Source organism: Anoplopoma fimbria, chromosome 23 (genome assembly GCF_027596085.1).
Source record: "Anoplopoma fimbria isolate UVic2021 breed Golden Eagle Sablefish chromosome 23, Afim_UVic_2022, whole genome shotgun sequence".
Lineage (NCBI taxonomy): Eukaryota > Metazoa > Chordata > Actinopteri > Perciformes > Anoplopomatidae > Anoplopoma > Anoplopoma fimbria.
The window spans coordinates 3,522,484-3,539,835 of NC_072471.1; the positions used below are offsets into that span (position 1 = coordinate 3,522,484).

The following is a 17,352-nucleotide window of genomic DNA, read 5'->3' on the forward strand; positions in this document are numbered from 1 at the left end:
TTAAGTATTTTATATTGTTGGGAAGAATTGTATTTTTGCCCATTATTTGTTATGTATTGTATTTTGTTGTGCTCTTTAACGCAATTGAAATACACCATGACGCCACATTGTGTGAAATCTGAAGTCCGTGAACGCAGCCACAGTTCTCGCGTGATTTAACCGTTCACGCGAGACTATGACGCTCGACATGCGGATATAGCCTCGAACACAGCATTTCCTTTTCTCCTCGGTTTTAAGAGAGATTTATAAACAAGTTGCGGGGTTTTTTTTTGCGGTTTTTGTCGCTGGTCAGGATGGGGAAAGCGGATTTTCTCTCCCCTAAGGCGATAGCCAACCGGATCAAATCAAAAGGCCTGCAGAAGCTGAGGTGGTATTGTCAAATGTGCCAGAAACAATGCCGAGATGAGGTGAGATATCCCCTTAAATCCGTCTAATTAACTGTATTTGTTGTATTTTTCTTAATGTATTTGTGTTTTCCAGAATGGCTTCAAATGCCACTGCATGTCTGAGTCCCACCAGAGGCAGCTGCTCCTGGCTTCAGAGGACCCCAACAAGTTCATGGACTACTTCTCTGAGTGAGTTACATAATAAAGATGAATAGATTTGTATTGTCATTGTAGTGATACAACGATATTTCGTTTGGTTAGCCCTCAGCCAGCCAGCAGCAGCGAACAACAAACACAATAACAACAATATACAACAATATACAACAATATACAACACTATACAACAATATACAACAATATACAACAATATACAACACAATAACAACAATATACAACAATATACAACAATATACAACAATATACAACACTATATACAACAATATACAACACATATATACAACAATATACAACACAATATACAACAATATACAACACTATACAACAATATACAACACTATACAACAATATACAACACTATACAACACAATAACAACACTATACAACAATATACAACAATATACAGCACAATAACAACAATATACAACACAATAACAACAATATACAACAATATACAACACTATACAACACAATAACAACAATATACAACACTATACAACACAATATATACAACAATATACAACACAATAACAACAATATACAACAATATACAACACAATATACAACAATATACAACACAATAACAACACTATACAACAATATACAACAATAACAACACATATAACAATATAAAACAACAATATACAACACAATAACAACAATGTATATATATATATATATATATATATATATGTGTATATAGATGTGTGTGTGTATATATATATGTATGTATGTATGTATGTATATATATATAAATTTGACTTATACTAAATGTAAAACTAAATATATTTATTGTTGAAAATATCATGAACAGTTTATAAAGAACACATTTATATAGTTGTGCACTTGGCTAACAGGATTGTTGAAACAACACAACTAGCCAAGACTTTCATTTTGGTCAAGTTACTCACAGATTTAACGTTAATCAGCTACGGTTGATTATTGTTTTTTAACCGGTCATAAGTGCAGGGAAAAACTTATACATCTGCTTTAGGGATGTTTTGTATGTCGCTTTTGGATAACAGAAAAAAAATATAAGAGCAAAGAGAGATGAAAGCCTCTGAAAGTACTGAATCTATTGAATCAGGGTCACTTTTGAAGGTAGTGAAGCACAAATGGAGACGCTGATTAAGTGGACTTCCAGAAAATGGAGATGACGTCTGACAGCAGTAACTCGCTGGCTCTCGTCTCTTTGACCCTGGAGCTTCAGAAGTGATAACAGCACTTAAGTCCTGTCCGCCAACTCTCCCCTCACAAACACAGATACTTCCTGTAGCGATGGAGCACACAGATAGAGAACTTCTTTTTTTCTATACCTGTCGCAAAAAAAAGCTCATACGCATTTGTATGTGTCTGTGTTTTATATGTATGAACAAATGTCTCAATAAAGTTATTGGAAAAACAAAAAAAAAGTGCTTTAAAATAGTTCATTAATGTTTCATTTCCTCCCCAGTGAGTTCAAAAGCGACTTCCTGGAGCTGCTCAGCCGACGGTTCGGTGAGTCCTGATCCCACAACAGATCATCCAGATGTTTGGGGCGACAACAGCTGTGTCATTAAGTTGTTGTGTTGTTTTTCATCTGCAGGAACCAAGAGAGTGCACAACAACATCATTTACAATGAATACATCAGCCACAGAGAGCACGTGCACATGAACTCCACACAGTGGGAGACCCTCACCGACTTCACCAAGTGGCTGGGCAGAGAAGGTAAACTACAAAAGATGTGCAACAGTTAACATATTTGCAGAGCAGAGATAAGTGGAAGCACTAGAATGACAATATCAAGTAAATAAAGTACATAACATGAGTGAATATATATAATGTGGGGTCAGATCAGTGTCAATATTAACAAATGCACACAGAAGGATTCATTTTGTGATTTATATTTAAACAGAATCTTGCATGTGATTGGTTGAAAATGGAGGAAACAACATCTACATTTGTGGATTTTTATTGTATTTATTTAAAACAAGAAATATTTGTGTGTGAGCCTCAGAAATATATTTGCAAATCTTGTTTTTTCAAGTTTGGATTCTTTTTACGTTCCTTTTAAGATAATAATTTTTGTCTGCATTGGAGAAAAAAAATCACAACATTTTAAATCACAATTTACATTTTTGAATCCTTCTTTGTGCTTTCATTAAAACTGAGGCTGATTTGAGCCTAGAAGTTTATTGCAAAGGCAGACAAATATCTTGAACAATCTTTTGAAGAGCAGTTGTGAACCAAGAAGTTAGCAATTAAATTTAAAGGATTAAATAAGTAAATTTTTTGGAAAATGGTTATGAAGTTAATAATAGATAAATGAATAAAAGTACATGTTAAAAAAAACATTAGAAGCAATCTTTGTGTAACACATGGCTACTTAATAAACAAGGCAGTTTGTCAAATGACCTTTGATCTTGTCGATCATGTAAATGTGTGAATGGCAATTTTTTTTTCTCTTTAAATAAACAGTGTTAAAGATTTTGGTTTGAAATACCACTGCTTCAAAAATAAACATTTGTTAATATAAAAAGTCACAATATTTAGAAACCAGGTACTGCTACATAAAAAAAAAGATTATTTTTAAGTGTGTAATAATCAGCTGAATGTTGCTTCCAGGTTTAGCCAAGGTGGACGAGACCCCTAAAGGCTGGTACGTCCAGTACATCGACCGCGACCCCGAGACCATCCGCCGCCAAGAGGAGCAGGCGAGGAAGAAGAAGCAGGACCTGGACGACGAGGAGAGGAGCGCCAGGTTCATCGAGGAGCAGGTCCGCAGAGGCCGCGACGGCAAGGAGATAGAGGTGAGTTCTGGACGTGTGGACTCCAGCTTCTTGCATGATCAGTTCGGCCAAATAAAGATTAATAGATTCAAATTAATAGACAAATATTTTATTTTGTAGGAAACTCCAGTTTTCACCGAGCTGAAACGTGAGAGTGAAGAAGAAAAAGGTTTGTTTTTTTGCTTTGGTTTTGTGATCTGTCACATTTCTCTTGTACATTTCTTTCCGCTCACCTTCACATGTTTTTCCTGCAGTTGCTTTCAACCTGGGCGCCTCTTCATCTGTTGCTGGTCCTTCCAAATCAAGGTACAGAGGTCTTAGCATGTTGCTTACTGTGCTGTCTTATTATGAAGCATATATATATATATAACTTAATACTTTTGTTTGTGTCTCCCTGTAGTTCTGCTCTGGGTGCTAGTGCCCTGAAAGCAGCAGCAGCAGCGTCCTCCACCAAGAGGAAAGACACCAGCTCAGAAACCAGAAGCGAGAAGAAGAAGAAGTCTGCTCTGGAGGAGATCATGGAGGTGAAGACGATTATGTTTTTTTTTATCCTCTTATGTGTGTTTGCATTCAGTCTGTATTCATACGAATCTCAATGCGTCTCGTTCAGATGGAGGAGAAGAAGAGGAAGAAGCAGTCGGTCAGAACGGATTACTGGCTGCAGCCCAACATCGTGGTCAAAGTTGTCACCAAGAGACTGGGAGAGAAGTACCACAAGAAGAAGGCCGTCATCACGGTAAAAAAAAAAACGCTTTACAGCTGACTGCATGTTTACGAACATGTTGGAGAAATGTGTCGCTAAAAGATGTATGTTTTTTTTTTTTTCTTGTAGGAGGTGCGAGATAAATACGGAGCCGTTGTGAAGATGATCGACTCCGGAGACAAACTGAAACTGGACCAGAATCATGTGGAGACGGTCATACCTGCACCAGGTGAACCACCACAAACTCTCTAAGAGGCGTTCTATAGAGTATTAATGAATGTAGCACTGATCCACGCTGGGAACATCTTGTACCTCAGCTGTATCTTTCTATCATCCTCAGCTTCTTGTTGTCAAACTTCCTGCAGGTAAACGTGTTTTGATCCTGAACGGTCCGCACAGAGACACGGAGGCTCTGCTGGAGGGAATCGACGAGAAGAACTTCAGCGCAACACTCACACTCGAGTCTGTAAGTGTCTCCAGAGGCTGCTCTCACATCTGTACCTGTCACATGTTAATCATTGGTTTATTATTAACTGTACGTCTGTAAATTGAACATGAAATGGTTTTTTTTCTTGCTGACATTTGCCGATTTAAAACTGTATATCAGGAACATAGTTTTCGGTAAACAGCATCAGCCAAATTACAAAAAGCATATTTTGTTTTTTGGCTCTAGGGTTATCTCGCCATGCCGATAGTTTGGGTTTTATTATTTTATTAAGTTTTTATACACAATATACAAGTGTCTGAAATTTCGTTTGTGGTTCTTGAAACACAAGAAAATATATTTAAAAGACACCGAAATTATTTGAAAAAATAATGTCTTTCTGCAAAAAGTGTCCAGTGAGACAGAGATTTTTCTGGGGATTTAAAAAAAAAAAAAAAAAAAAAAAGTAAAATCAAATTGTCAATGATATTAGCAGCATTAACAAAACCTGGTCAGATTTATCTCTATTCATGGTTAAATGCCACCACTGGTAATTTAGAAAATCTGTTTTTACTGACCATAGTAATGGTGAACAAACCCTTTAATCACCTCTCACACTTAGTGGTGGTTGAACTTAATACACTGTATTCACACCACATTAGACAAAAGGGTTTTCAGCTTTCCTCCCGTGTGATAATACACTTCAAAAAGTCCCCAAAATACATAACGTTTCTTTTTGCATAATGTTAACGACTTGTATGAAATGCAAAGGAAAGTTTGGTGAGAAGGCGTATTGAGAATGGTGACGCCAGATCCACAGAAAAGAGATGGCAAACTGTTTTTTAATTGATGACTCGTGCTGATTAACGCGCTCAGCGGAGGGACGTTAGCTCTGAAAAATATGTTACTTAAAATGAAAAATATTGGTGTAAGGGGAAAGAAAATCTGACTAAATTCATTTAGAAGAATCTGTAAAATGAGACTTAATTTGTAAAAACTTGCATTAGAGTTATTTCTTCTCATCAGCTGTGTTCACTTTTATGTTTTATTATTCATTTGTTGTATTTAGTTTGTGTGTTGCAGCTAAAGTCTCCCCTTCTCTCGTCTTCAGGGTCAACAGAAGGGGAACAGAGTGAACGTGGCCTACGAGGATTTCTCCAAACTGGCCTGAGCCCACAACCTTCCTGTTCAAACCCTCAGGGACTCTACTGTGTCAGAGTTATTTTCCCCACTTTTACGCCTGTACATAAACGCATCATCACCCCGGCAGTGAGTCATCAAAGAGGAGCAATGTGTTCAATTTGTTTATTTTTTATTTTCTATTAATATCCAAGTTGATCTTCACATTTTGAAATGTAAATTTTGTTCAAAATAAAAAAATTCAAAAAAATGATTCCGCTTTTATTTTGAAAAATAATTAAGAAAGAAAGACACTTATGATTTTAAAAGACAAAATAAAATCAGGAAATGGATGCACATAAACACCAGTGGGAGATTTGTGTTCCCCTCTTTCTTCTGGCTCCTGTTTTTCACTGTTTTAAACGGGTGTAGTGAATGTTAAGGGGTACTTGAACGCGTCTCTGGCAGCTCAGAGCGTCGGCAGGAAGCTGTTCAGGTTTGGGACGATGTAGTTGGTGTAGTGGCCATCGATGAAGCCCTTCCCGCTGTTGTGTATGAACCAGCAGTAGACGCTGGAGCCGCGTCTCTTATCACGCCTGTAGTCCTTCTGCCAACCCCTAAAACAAACACACACAAGAGTTTATAGTTTAAAGAAGAAAAACATGTTTGTCCAGATATCTGTTCTATAAGTTAAGACGTACCTGGTAACGTGCAGCTTGTTGCCCTTCACCATCATGGTGGCCTCCTTCTTCAGAGGGTCGACTCCCTGGTGCATGTCGTACACGCTCACCTCAGGCTCTCTGGAAAACTGCCCTGAAGAGATCACACACACAGTTCAGCTCTTAATCTACCAGATCAATGGGGTCAGTGGGAGGATGAGGCTGCAGACACGCTTCATCCAATCACAAGCAAATACAACCTCAGTTTGGGTTTGAGTGGACAGTTTCATTTTCTGGAAGCTCTTAAAGGTTTTTCCTTTTTTTTTTAAACTAGAATTAAATCCTGGGTTAAACATTAAATATACAATTATTAAATTGCTAAAAATGACATGTTGGATAAAACAAGCTTGTTATTTTTGTTAATGGCTATGATTACCATATTCACAAAATCAAGTAAGACACTTTGCACGCAGGCTGACTCCTGTTACCATGGAAACAAGGCTCTTAGTTCAAAATGTGACAGAAAAGGACTAAAAACTATTTTAGGTTACTCTTACACTTTGCTGTAAATGGGTGTAAATTGCTTTATAAATGTGTCTTATTCTCCACTTTTCCACTCAACCAAAAAATCTTAAATGGATAGTTTGGATTTTTTCAAGTGTGGTTGTATGAGGTTCTTATATATAGTGTGTTAACTATAGTAGGTAGAGTTTGGACAAAACGTCACCCTATTAAAAAAATCAATATGAGTTAAAGTTAATGCTGAATGACTTATTTCTAAGAAACTTCTGAGCTCATGTCTGGTAAAAACGAGATTTAAAAAGGTGCTTTTTGTGTGATTCTTTGTGGAGAAACTCAACTAATTGTTTAGTCGACTATAACAATTTCTTTGGCCCTACTTGAATTATAAAATCAGTACTTTTTCATCTGTTTGTTAAGATCTCAACAGCTAATTTGACTCTTTCTGATGTGTGTTTTGATTGTAGTTCTGAGAGTCATTGTTCCATTTAGCAGATATAAGTTCATAGAATAGATGATTTTCCAAATTTAGATTAAATCGGTCCAGCATCTGATAAACATCTCCTCCCTTTGGTGACCTCTGGGTGACTTCATCCATGTTTTTCTACAGTCTTGAGGCTTCATGTTTGACGTACCTATGAGCCCGTGGACCAGAGGGGAGTACGGGTTGTCGTTGGGAATGTAGACGCCGAGGAAGTCCACGTTGATCGGATGTTTCTTCCACACGCGGTGAAGCAACACCATCACCTGGGTGTCATTATTTATGGTGATGGTAACATGGGAGTTCTTCACAATGGAGATCCTCACACTGAAACATGAGAGAATAAAAATAAATGAGCTTGACATCGAGGCGGAGAGGAAGATGTTGTGATTAAAGTTGTTGTGTCGGTTTACCCGTCCTGTGTGATGTCGGCCGTGGCGCCCCAGGTGAAGGAGTGGTTGCTCCGGCCGTCGGTCATGGCGACGCTGTCGGTGTTGACGGTCACGCTGACTCCGTTGGGTTGATAGTAGACTGAGATGGAGCCGAAGTAGGTTTTCAGTTTGCTTTTGTGCGCCTGCTTGGATCCGATCAGACGACCGTTCACCACGAGGCCTTTAGGACGGGAGTTCAAAGTCACAAATGCATCAAAAGCAAAGCTCAAAATATGAAAAGTTGATATTAAATGTCAATTTAAAGTAAGGTTCAGTTGAAAGTTGCAGCAAATAAATGAGTGGAACATTGTTGAGCATCTTTTATCATCTGATAACCGAGTTTTTCTGCTTTTAACTTTATTTTTCTCTCATATGTGTCTGTTAAATATAAAGGTACAACCAGGAGATGGTTAGGTTAGCTTAGCTTAGCATAAAGACTGCAAACAGTGGGAAATAACTAGCCTGGCTCCTTCCAAAGGTCATGACCTTCGCAGGTTTCCTCATTCTTCATTCCACGGTCCTGTTTGTTCATATATATATATATATATATAGACCATAAAGATCAAGTTTATATTGTATAAGGACATGTATTATGTACCCTTTTTTATTTTATTTTATTTAAATACCCCCCTATCCTTTCCTAAATATATTTTTTAATGTTTTTATTTTTTTATGTTTTTAATTAACTTTCCTTATCTTTTTATTTCTCTTTAATTATTTTAATATGATATTTTACATTAGTTTTGTTGTTATACCTTGTCTGTACATATGTTTGCATCCATATGTGTGGGGGGTTTGTATGTTCTGTAACTAGAGAGTATAAACACAGTTTAAAAAAATCCATCTCTGATGATAAAATGCTGCATGCTCAGCTATAACATGCAGCACATATTATACTACGTTTGGTTCAGTCTGGTACCTGTTCCACTGTCGGACACCAGGTTGAGAATGTCTCCGGGTGTGGAGTCGATGTTGAAGCAGACGTCCATGTTTGTTCTGGGCAGGTGGATGATGAAGTGAGGGTCGTTGTCCACTGGAGGAGAAAACACCCTGAGTAAATATCAGATCTGACACTGCAGCTCCAAAGAAATCAGAAATGTTTGTTTGTTTGTTTGTGTTTGTGTTTGTGTTTGTGTGTGTGTGTGTGTGTGTGTGTGTGTGTGTGTGTGTGTGTGTGTGTGTGTGTGTGTGTGTGTGTAAGTGTTACCTATGGTGACCTTTTGAGGCAGGACATACTCCTTGGGGCCCTCCCGAGCCTCTCCTGGGGGGGCGGAGGTGGTCATCTGGACCCAGGGTGGAGGCTCGTAGACCACATTCATTGGAAGCGAACCTCCTCCTCCTCCTCCTCCTCCTCCTATTCCTGCTCCTACGTACACATGACACATTTAAAAGGTAAAGCAGGTGTTGTCTAATCGACATAGTCATTAAGGATTACATTAAGAGCAATATGTTGAATATTTTAATAGCAAACCATTCTTGTCGGATAAAGATCCAATGAAAAAAATCGAAATTTGCTTCCAAAACTTGCTGCAAATCTGTCCTTTGTTACATGTCGTACACCTCTACCTGTCCTCATGTCCAGTCTCTGTCTGTACACTGTCAAATAAAGGCAAAACATGCCCAAATATAATCCTTTAAAATAAAATTTAGACATCATTCAAAACCAAACATATAAAATGCATATAAACCAATTGGTTTGTGGACTGTAGTTTTAAAGCCTCGAGTTTGGCATTTTGTCCGTCTCCATCTTTGTTTTTTTTAACTGAAGTGACCATATTTGGACGCCGTGGCATCGACCCGTCAACCATAAGGTAGCCCCGCGCTAAAGCATACCCTGCTTTATGGTCTGTTTGACTCTAAATGGAGCATCATTGACTAAATGAACATCATGCTGTATTGAAGAAGACTTGAAACTAGAGATTGAGACCATAAACTCATGTTTACAATGTTTACTGAGGGAATAAATCAAGAGAGAAGTAGAGTCATTTTCTCATAGACTTCTATACAACCAGAGGAGTCGCCCCCTGATGGTCACTAGAGAGAATGCAGCTTTAAGACATGAAGCACTGCCTTCACTTTTCAAACACTAAAACGGTGTATCTTCTGTCAGGCACCTGAGCAGCAGCCGTGTTTGGGGTCCCTTGGCGAGTCTGCCAGCAGCCTCTCACTGGCGTCCTCGCTCTCCACCAGCAGAGCGGTGAGAGGAGTGACGAACTGATGCTCCACGGCCAGCGCCATGATCCGCTGGGTGATCTTCCTCTTCTTGGCCGCGGTGGGAGCCAGAGACCTGCAGGAGAGAAACACTGTTTAAATATATGACAAAATAAACATCACGTTTATACACTTTTAGTCTACTGGCACATTCTCCGACCCGGTGTTTTCTATGAATTTTCATGAATGAATTTTAATTCACAGGCCCGGAGGATAAAATTCAACTTGGTTGCTAAGAATTGCATGTTGGGCAATTTGCATAATTAGCATAATAAAATCAGTATCAGCTTCTAAAGAAGAAAATCTGAAATGATCAGAGAACGCAAACAAAGACATAGACTAGAAACATTAACATAAAAGAGCTTAAACATAGACATTTCCTTATTTTGACCTAATGTTTACATTATTTGTGCTCATTATGCTATTGAGGAAAGGTTGCATGTTAATAGATGAATTAATGGACATCACAAACAAGTTAACGAAAAGCAAAATTATAGCCATTTTTAGTTTTGGGGTAATCCGTTAGCCTGTTATGCTAATAACGCTAATAACTCTTAGACTAAAAGCTTAATCTCATCTGATAAATTGATGTATTTGATTTTAATCATAAAAGTTTAAAGGAAACAACATTGCTGGGTTTCCTAAAGGCCAGATTTGAGTTTCCAGTAGACTATTAAAGACACTAAGCTTATTTATTTGCACTAATTGCCAATTAAGCTTCTTGTTTCTTGTTTTTTTCTTTCTTCCATCCCTCTGTGTGCTGTTGAGCCTCTCACCTTTCAGAGATCAGCTGTTTGACGGTGATGTAGGCCCACATTTGTCTGGCGAAGCCCGTGAACGAGTGCTGCTGCTTGGCCAGCTCCGTGTCCAGCTCCGTGAAGTCCCCCTCCGTCTCCAGGGTGATGTCCATACGGGCCTGCAGGACGAGACGGGACATGTGACACTGGTAGCACCGTTTCCTTTCCCGTGACCTCGTGACCTTGAACCCTAAAAGCATGCTTTTTTTTCTTTAACTCACAGCTGACGCGGTGGTGAAGCTGGTCAGGGTGTTGGTCTCGGACGGCAGCACCTTCCCGGCCACCACCAGCTCCGAGCCGCTGAAGTATTTGTCGAAGCTGTTCTGGGTGACGTCCGACACGGTGTCCTCTGGGAACTGAATGGCGATCCTCCTCAGCAGAGGAGAGGAGACCTGGCTGTAGAACGTCTGCAGGGACGAAGAAGAGGAGGGGATGTAAAGAAGGTGTTGGTAATCTTTAAGGAGCATCAGGGAAACTAAACCCTGATCTCCTGCATGTCACAATAAAACAGCAAAAATGTTGTTCAATATTGTTGCTAGAATTTGATCAGGTCAATATCATTCATAAATAAAGTGAGAGAGAGAGAGAACGACATATCTTCATGCTGCATTCACAGGGAAATTACCTTTTGCATTTTGAACAATTTAACATATTAAAGTAATGCATAAGTTGTATTGTAACTCACAAGATGACGTCAGCTTGGTTTTATCATGTAGACCAAGACTTCATAACTATGACTTTTGTCTAAGTTTTTACTGTTCTGCACTTTTACCTTGTTGCTTTGTAGAAAATACAACATATTCCATCTGAAAATACAAGTTTTTCCAAAATATAACACAGAAAATATGATGCAGGGAGCTAGTTCCTCTTTCACAAAGACAACAAAGATGCTTCTGATCTGAGTGATGCCGAGTTGTTTTCCTGAAGGTAAAGTTTTGCTCCGAGTTGTCGTACCCGTAGCTGTTCTGCAGCGTCGTGGTTGGCGTAGATCCTCTGGGCCATGCCCCGGTTCTCCATGGCGATCCGCTCCAGGAAGTCGTAGTCCACGTCGAAGCCGATGCCCAGCGAGAAGAGAGAGAACTCCTCCCTCATCACCCGCTTCACGTTCTTCTGGATGGTGCTCAGCTTGATCTCACCTGCAAGAAATCAACATCTTACTGAGATGATTTCATGTTTTTACACTTTTTATTTCAATGCATTCTTACTTCCTGTGGGTGGATAAACTGCTAAACCTGACAGGGTCAACCTATAATCCTTTTAACAGCAGCTGGATCAGTCCGTCTTACCCACAGTGGGGTCTCCGTCAGACACCAGGATGATCATGGAGACGGAGCGAGGGTCGATCAGCCCCTGATTGGACGCCCTCACCAACATCTGGACTGCTCTCATCAGAGCCTCGTTGATGTTGGTACCTGGAGTCAGTAAAGTAGAGTAACAAACACACAGATTTTGATGTTTAGCAGCCTAATCAGAGCGATAAAATACTTGATTAAAGAATAGTTCATATTCTCTCTCACCTCCGTTGGGTTTGATGTTCTGGATGTATCTCTTGGCGTCTGAGACCTGGATGGAGGATCCGGCGACCAGCTCCTCGCTCCAGCAGCGCACGTTGTGGTTGAAGTCGATGATGCTGAAGTAATCATCTATGGACAGGTCGTCCAAAATAGCCTGCATGGCCGCAACTGTCTGTGAGAGAGGATAGCGTTTTTTAAATGCACTCTGCAGAATGACCACAGGGTGGCAGCGTTTCACGAAGGAGTGGAGAAGAATAATCCCAAAGCCCTCAGTAGTTTAACGGACCTCACCTGGTAGTGTGAGAGGTTGCAACGGTTCGAAATGTTATATATACACAAATGAGAAAACATTTTTTTGAGGCATATCACGTTACCTTGACAACTTCATATCATGTTATGTACAATTGTGGCTTCATTTTATACTTTTTAATCCCTGATTTGAACGTCTCAAGGCGCTTTCCTTAATTTATGAGAGGAAATTGTTCAAACAATCTATTTACTTCTTTTTGTCAAAACATAGTTAATAAAAAAAGGAAAATAAATTATTGATGAGTAAACCAGCTGTGTAAGAAAAGTCAGATTTTATGCACCATCTTTAATCCTTAATGTTTCTGTGAGAATGTAATCCACCAGGCTGTGCCATCTTCTTTATTTACCTTTTTTTTATGTCTTCATCTTCCACTTGTATCCCACGTGTTTAACGTCACAACACTATGAATTGTGGGTGATTCCCTTAGGCAAAGTCTGCAGAAATGCAGACTAATGGAATGTGTCCATTTGAGCTCAAAATCTCTGAGAAACAGCTCTCGAGGAATTTGCAGTAACGTGCCTCAAAGTCTGTGAGTTTGGAGTGTGTAGGTTAGAGTTAGGCCTGACTAAGGATGTAGGTATGTGGGTTTGAAGGGGTCAAAGTGCACAGAACTCCTCGTAAACAAACAACTCACTTGCTTCATCTTGACTCCCCACATGGATCCACTGACGTCAATGACGAACACGATGTTTTTAGAAAGAGGAGAGAGCTTGGAGGGAGCGAAGAAGTGGACAAAGTGTCCGTCTGAGACCTGAAGAAAGGGAGAAAGGCTACAGTGAAAACCGTTTCTAACCTCATGTGATATTAAAGTTACTTAATGAGGCTTTAAAGAGTAGATTTTGATGAGGTAGTGACACCTGCAGTTCTCCAGCGTTGCTGTCTCTCGTCACGTCATATTTGATGAGGAAGACGCCGTCGATAGCGGTGCCGGTGCAGTTGTCACACTTTCTCTGCTGCTGGATATTTGGCTTGAAGACGATGTGAGCCTGAGGACACGGACACACAGTTCACCATACAACCCTTTAAACCTGCTGACACATTATTATTTATTTATTTATTTGAGTGGTGGATACACGTCAGTGGTAAAAGATCTACATGCAATATTAGGTGCACCCTGACTTTAGAATAAATACAACATATATGATCTATTTAAAGGTCCAGAACTAACACAACTCAATTTGTACGAAGCCCAAAAGTATTCCCAGGAAGCGTTTTAGTTCTCTCCAATAATCCATGGCTCCATCATCCCAACAGATAATTTTACTTTGGTGCAAATGCAGATTTCTTCGTTTTCTATCAACTCAAATAACAAATTCAGAGAATTGTTCTCACCTTATCTTTGGACTGTGTGACCTGGATCAGCTCTGCAAACTGCTCTCCGAGTGTGTTTACTGTTTCTACCAGGGAAATTCCCTTCGGCTCATAGATGTAAACGTCCACCTGGAGAGATTTTTTCGGGTCAGAAACGATTGGTGGTTCATGCAATCACAAAAAAATCAGGATGTTATTCTCACCTGGAACTGTGGCACCAGCCTCCCGGGCTGCAGGTACAGCGAGTGCTCGTAGGATCCGAGCCTCCTGGTCATCATCTCCTGGTAGTGGAGCTCAAACTCGATGTTGCTGCCGGGAGGAACGTGGACCTCCGTCTTAAACGTCTCCATGTCCTGGGAGTTCGCCCTGTTGGAGCAGAAACACGTTTAGTGACACCGTTGAGCTCCACGGAGGATTGAGCTCCAACAGAAGCTGCTCCGGTACCTGACGATGCCCGCCGCCTTGCCTCTGGCTCTGGCCTGAGCGTACAGGTTCCTGGCCACCATCTTCTCCTTCACCGAGCCCACGAATATGATCCCGTTCACATTCCTGGGGAGAAAAAAAAAAAGACAGTGACAAGTCAGAACTCTCTCTCTTTTTAAGAGGTTGTTTGGAAGGTTTGAAACCGGGGCTCACATGGTGAAGTTGGTGATGAAAGCTCTCTTGGGGATCTGGACGTTGAAGCCGATGCTCTGCGAATTGGAGCCCGAGTTGACCACCGAGCTCCTGACGGTGGTGTGGGAGAAGCGGGACGTGATGCGGCTCTCCACCTTGTAGCTCTTGACGGTGATGTCTTCTCCACGGATGGCCTGTGCAGGTGGAACAACGAAAGAAGAAGAAGAAGAAGAAGAAGTGAGGAGGAGGAGGAGGATGTGAGTGCTTAGAGCTCTTAAGGGGGAAGATTCCTGGATGTTCTTTTGACATATAGGACTTCTCTTTCTTAGAATTCTTTACTTTTTCTGACCTGGAAGTCTCTTTATTAGAAGCTGTGACAGCAACAAAGTGATGATTTCACCGTGTGTGTGTGTCATCTTTGCAATATGTTGTCATGGAGACACCCACTGTACCACAGAGGAGGTTTTGAGAACTTTTCCAGGAGTTTATATGTTTACAGACAGATATTTGAGATGTCGATGGCGTTGCAAATGTGCAAGACGCACTCATGGAACTTTACAGGTGTGTTGAGATCACACACACACACACACACACACACACACACACACACACACACACACACACACACACACACACACACACACACACACACACACACACACACACACACACACACACACACACACACACACACACACGTTTACGCCCCTGGCCTGATTTGGCCTAGCGGCTGGTGTTTTCCAATTGCAAGATTGCTTGTTTTGGACTTTGTTACCTTGAAACTTAATGGGATTTTTGCCACACTTTTTGACGTCTTTTTCATTTCATTATTATTACTTTTTCAATTATATCCTACTGTGCACTACAAACAACTAAAGATCTTAAGCTGTTATTCCTCTGTACATAATCCTTTAAATTTGTTTGAATTAAACAAAAACTGTACGACAATATCAAACCTTTTGCCATCTACTTAAACCAAGACGTGACTGAATTTATGACACTAAAAACAGGTGAAATACATTTTCTTATTCACTGATAAAATCACGAAATAATAACCCGACTGATTTGATTTGTTGGGAAGAGAAAGACAGAATGAGAGTACGATTGGTGCAGAACAAAGTCAATAACCTGTCAGTCACGGGGATCTCTTCAAACAGCAGCATATTGACTATTTGATAAGGTTAAACTCTGTCACAGTGGAGAGGAGTCATACCTCAAAGTCTTCCTGCTCCTCGCTGGTCAATATCGCTCTCTGAAACACACAAACACATCAGCTCCATACTGTCTCAATCTGCTCTCTGAGAGAAGATTATAATATAAAGAAACTGCTGTTAATAAAACACACATGAGACAGGATTACAATCGTTTGATGATGCCTTGTTCATTTTTTATATAATCAGTAAGATGCTTTCCATGGATCGATTATTGCCGTTATTGCAACATCAACGAGAAAATGTTTATAGAAATAAGAAAGTCAGGTTGTTTGTGAAGAGATCTCACCTTGTGTCTCTCCTGATGATCCCGTATTTCGGACTGGAGGCAGAGAGAAAAGGAAAATCAAATCAATATAAATTCTGTATTTTTTCTACAACTATTCATTGGGTTTTTTTTCATGTGATTAAACTTGTTTTTAGACATAATAGATATAAAAATACAAGGCTTCAATAAAATATATATATATGAATAACTAAAACGTACACAACAAATAAAGTCTGTTGAAAATGAATCAAGTAGAATGTATCCAGTAGGATTTATAAGACATACACTTTTCTATTTATTCTGCAACACGAGAAACAGACTAACTCTAGACATCATAAAAGAAAGGTCAAAGGTCAGGGCAAAAATTTTGATTTCATTAAAAAAAATGCACACTTATACACAAAAAGCTCTCGAATGACATAAAAAAACACTGAAAAATAAACTTTTCCTCTTAGAATTGAGTCTCAATTTCACTTGTGAAAATCCTAAAATCACATAAAAAAACAACGATATGAAAAAGAACATGATGTCCTCCCGACAGTCATTAGGGACAAACAACCAACAATAGATGAGAAATCTTTTCATAAACATTAGAATGAAAAAATATATATTTTGGCTTTCTTTACATTTATAAATCAGAACAAATACTTTAACATTGATATTTGTCTAAAAAAAAAGGTTGTTTACACCCTTAAACTCACCCATTCTTCCTCCCATTCTCCATCTATCACAAACTCAAAGCAGCGGCCCTGTTGGAGGAGCAGAAGCCCCAGAAGGAGCAGCATCAGACGCCTCATGTTTCCACACAAACACCCTCTCACACACACACATATAAATAAAAATATTGCTTCTGCAGAGAGCCTGGAGGAGACACAGCCGAGCTGAAGGTTAAAATCCACTGAACTGATGGACTCCCACTCCCGGTCAATATTTGTTGTGTTTCATGTAAGCCAGAGACGAGAAGGAAACTTTGAAACTTGACCTGCAGTGTGTGCAGGGTAAATAAGACAGATTTGACTCATTCTCAGAGATTTCACATCAGACGGGTTGATCAGATTTAAAAGGGACAAACTGATTGTAATGGTGCACTTTTGGTCAAATATCATTCAGGTGTGTTTTTGATATTAATGTGGCAATTTGAAGAAAAAAAAAAGGTAAAAAGATGAACATTTTTAAAGCACATATCCCTAGATTACATGAGAAAGATGTAATGTTGCAATGTGACCACAAGGAGGCACCAAAGTACATCTAACAGCAGAAGCATTTATGTCCCTCTTTTACAAAAGTGCTGAAAGGGGAAGTTTTATAGTCAGTTTGAGTTTGACTAAATTATTGATTTTTAAGGAAATAATAGGAATTATGGGGGATTTTTGTTTACACTGTAACTGAAAAAACAATAATGTGATGCAAATATTGAATGATAAATATAATAGATTGTGAGGTAAGC

General features: G+C 39.5%; 2 protein-coding genes across 3 annotated transcripts; one reads left to right on the top strand and one right to left on the bottom strand.

The window, feature by feature from the left end:
* Positions 1 to 172: 172 nt before the first annotated feature.
* Positions 173 to 5,963, top strand: kin (Kin17 DNA and RNA binding protein). The gene is made up of 12 exons (XM_054624322.1): positions 173 to 407; positions 481 to 575; positions 2,017 to 2,060; positions 2,149 to 2,271; positions 3,169 to 3,353; positions 3,453 to 3,501; positions 3,587 to 3,638; positions 3,733 to 3,856; positions 3,943 to 4,068; positions 4,165 to 4,264; positions 4,401 to 4,501; positions 5,571 to 5,963. Exons 1-12 carry the CDS (start codon positions 294 to 296, stop codon positions 5,628 to 5,630), a joined length of 1,173 nt encoding a protein of 390 aa, XP_054480297.1. The 5' UTR covers positions 173 to 293; the 3' UTR covers positions 5,631 to 5,963.
* itih2 (inter-alpha-trypsin inhibitor heavy chain 2) lies at positions 5,848 to 16,824 on the bottom strand. 2 transcript variants are annotated; one of them, XM_054624321.1, is made up of 21 exons: positions 16,607 to 16,824; positions 15,927 to 15,959; positions 15,640 to 15,678; positions 14,448 to 14,620; positions 14,256 to 14,360; positions 14,015 to 14,177; positions 13,833 to 13,940; positions 13,358 to 13,486; positions 13,135 to 13,251; positions 12,194 to 12,362; positions 11,963 to 12,088; positions 11,631 to 11,812; positions 10,898 to 11,083; positions 10,656 to 10,795; positions 9,783 to 9,955; positions 8,876 to 9,028; positions 8,588 to 8,701; positions 7,651 to 7,849; positions 7,392 to 7,564; positions 6,280 to 6,391; positions 5,848 to 6,195 (listed from the first exon to the last, which is right to left on the bottom strand). In XM_054624321.1, the coding sequence occupies exons 1-21, from the start codon at positions 16,700 to 16,702 to the stop codon at positions 6,048 to 6,050; spliced, it is 2,838 nt and encodes a 945-aa protein (XP_054480296.1). In that variant the 5' UTR covers positions 16,703 to 16,824; the 3' UTR covers positions 5,848 to 6,047. The 2 variants fall into 2 exon arrangements, with proteins under 2 accessions (XP_054480296.1, XP_054480295.1); XM_054624320.1 differs by having other exon boundaries at positions 8,876 to 9,034.
* Positions 16,825 to 17,352: the final 528 nt, after the last annotated feature.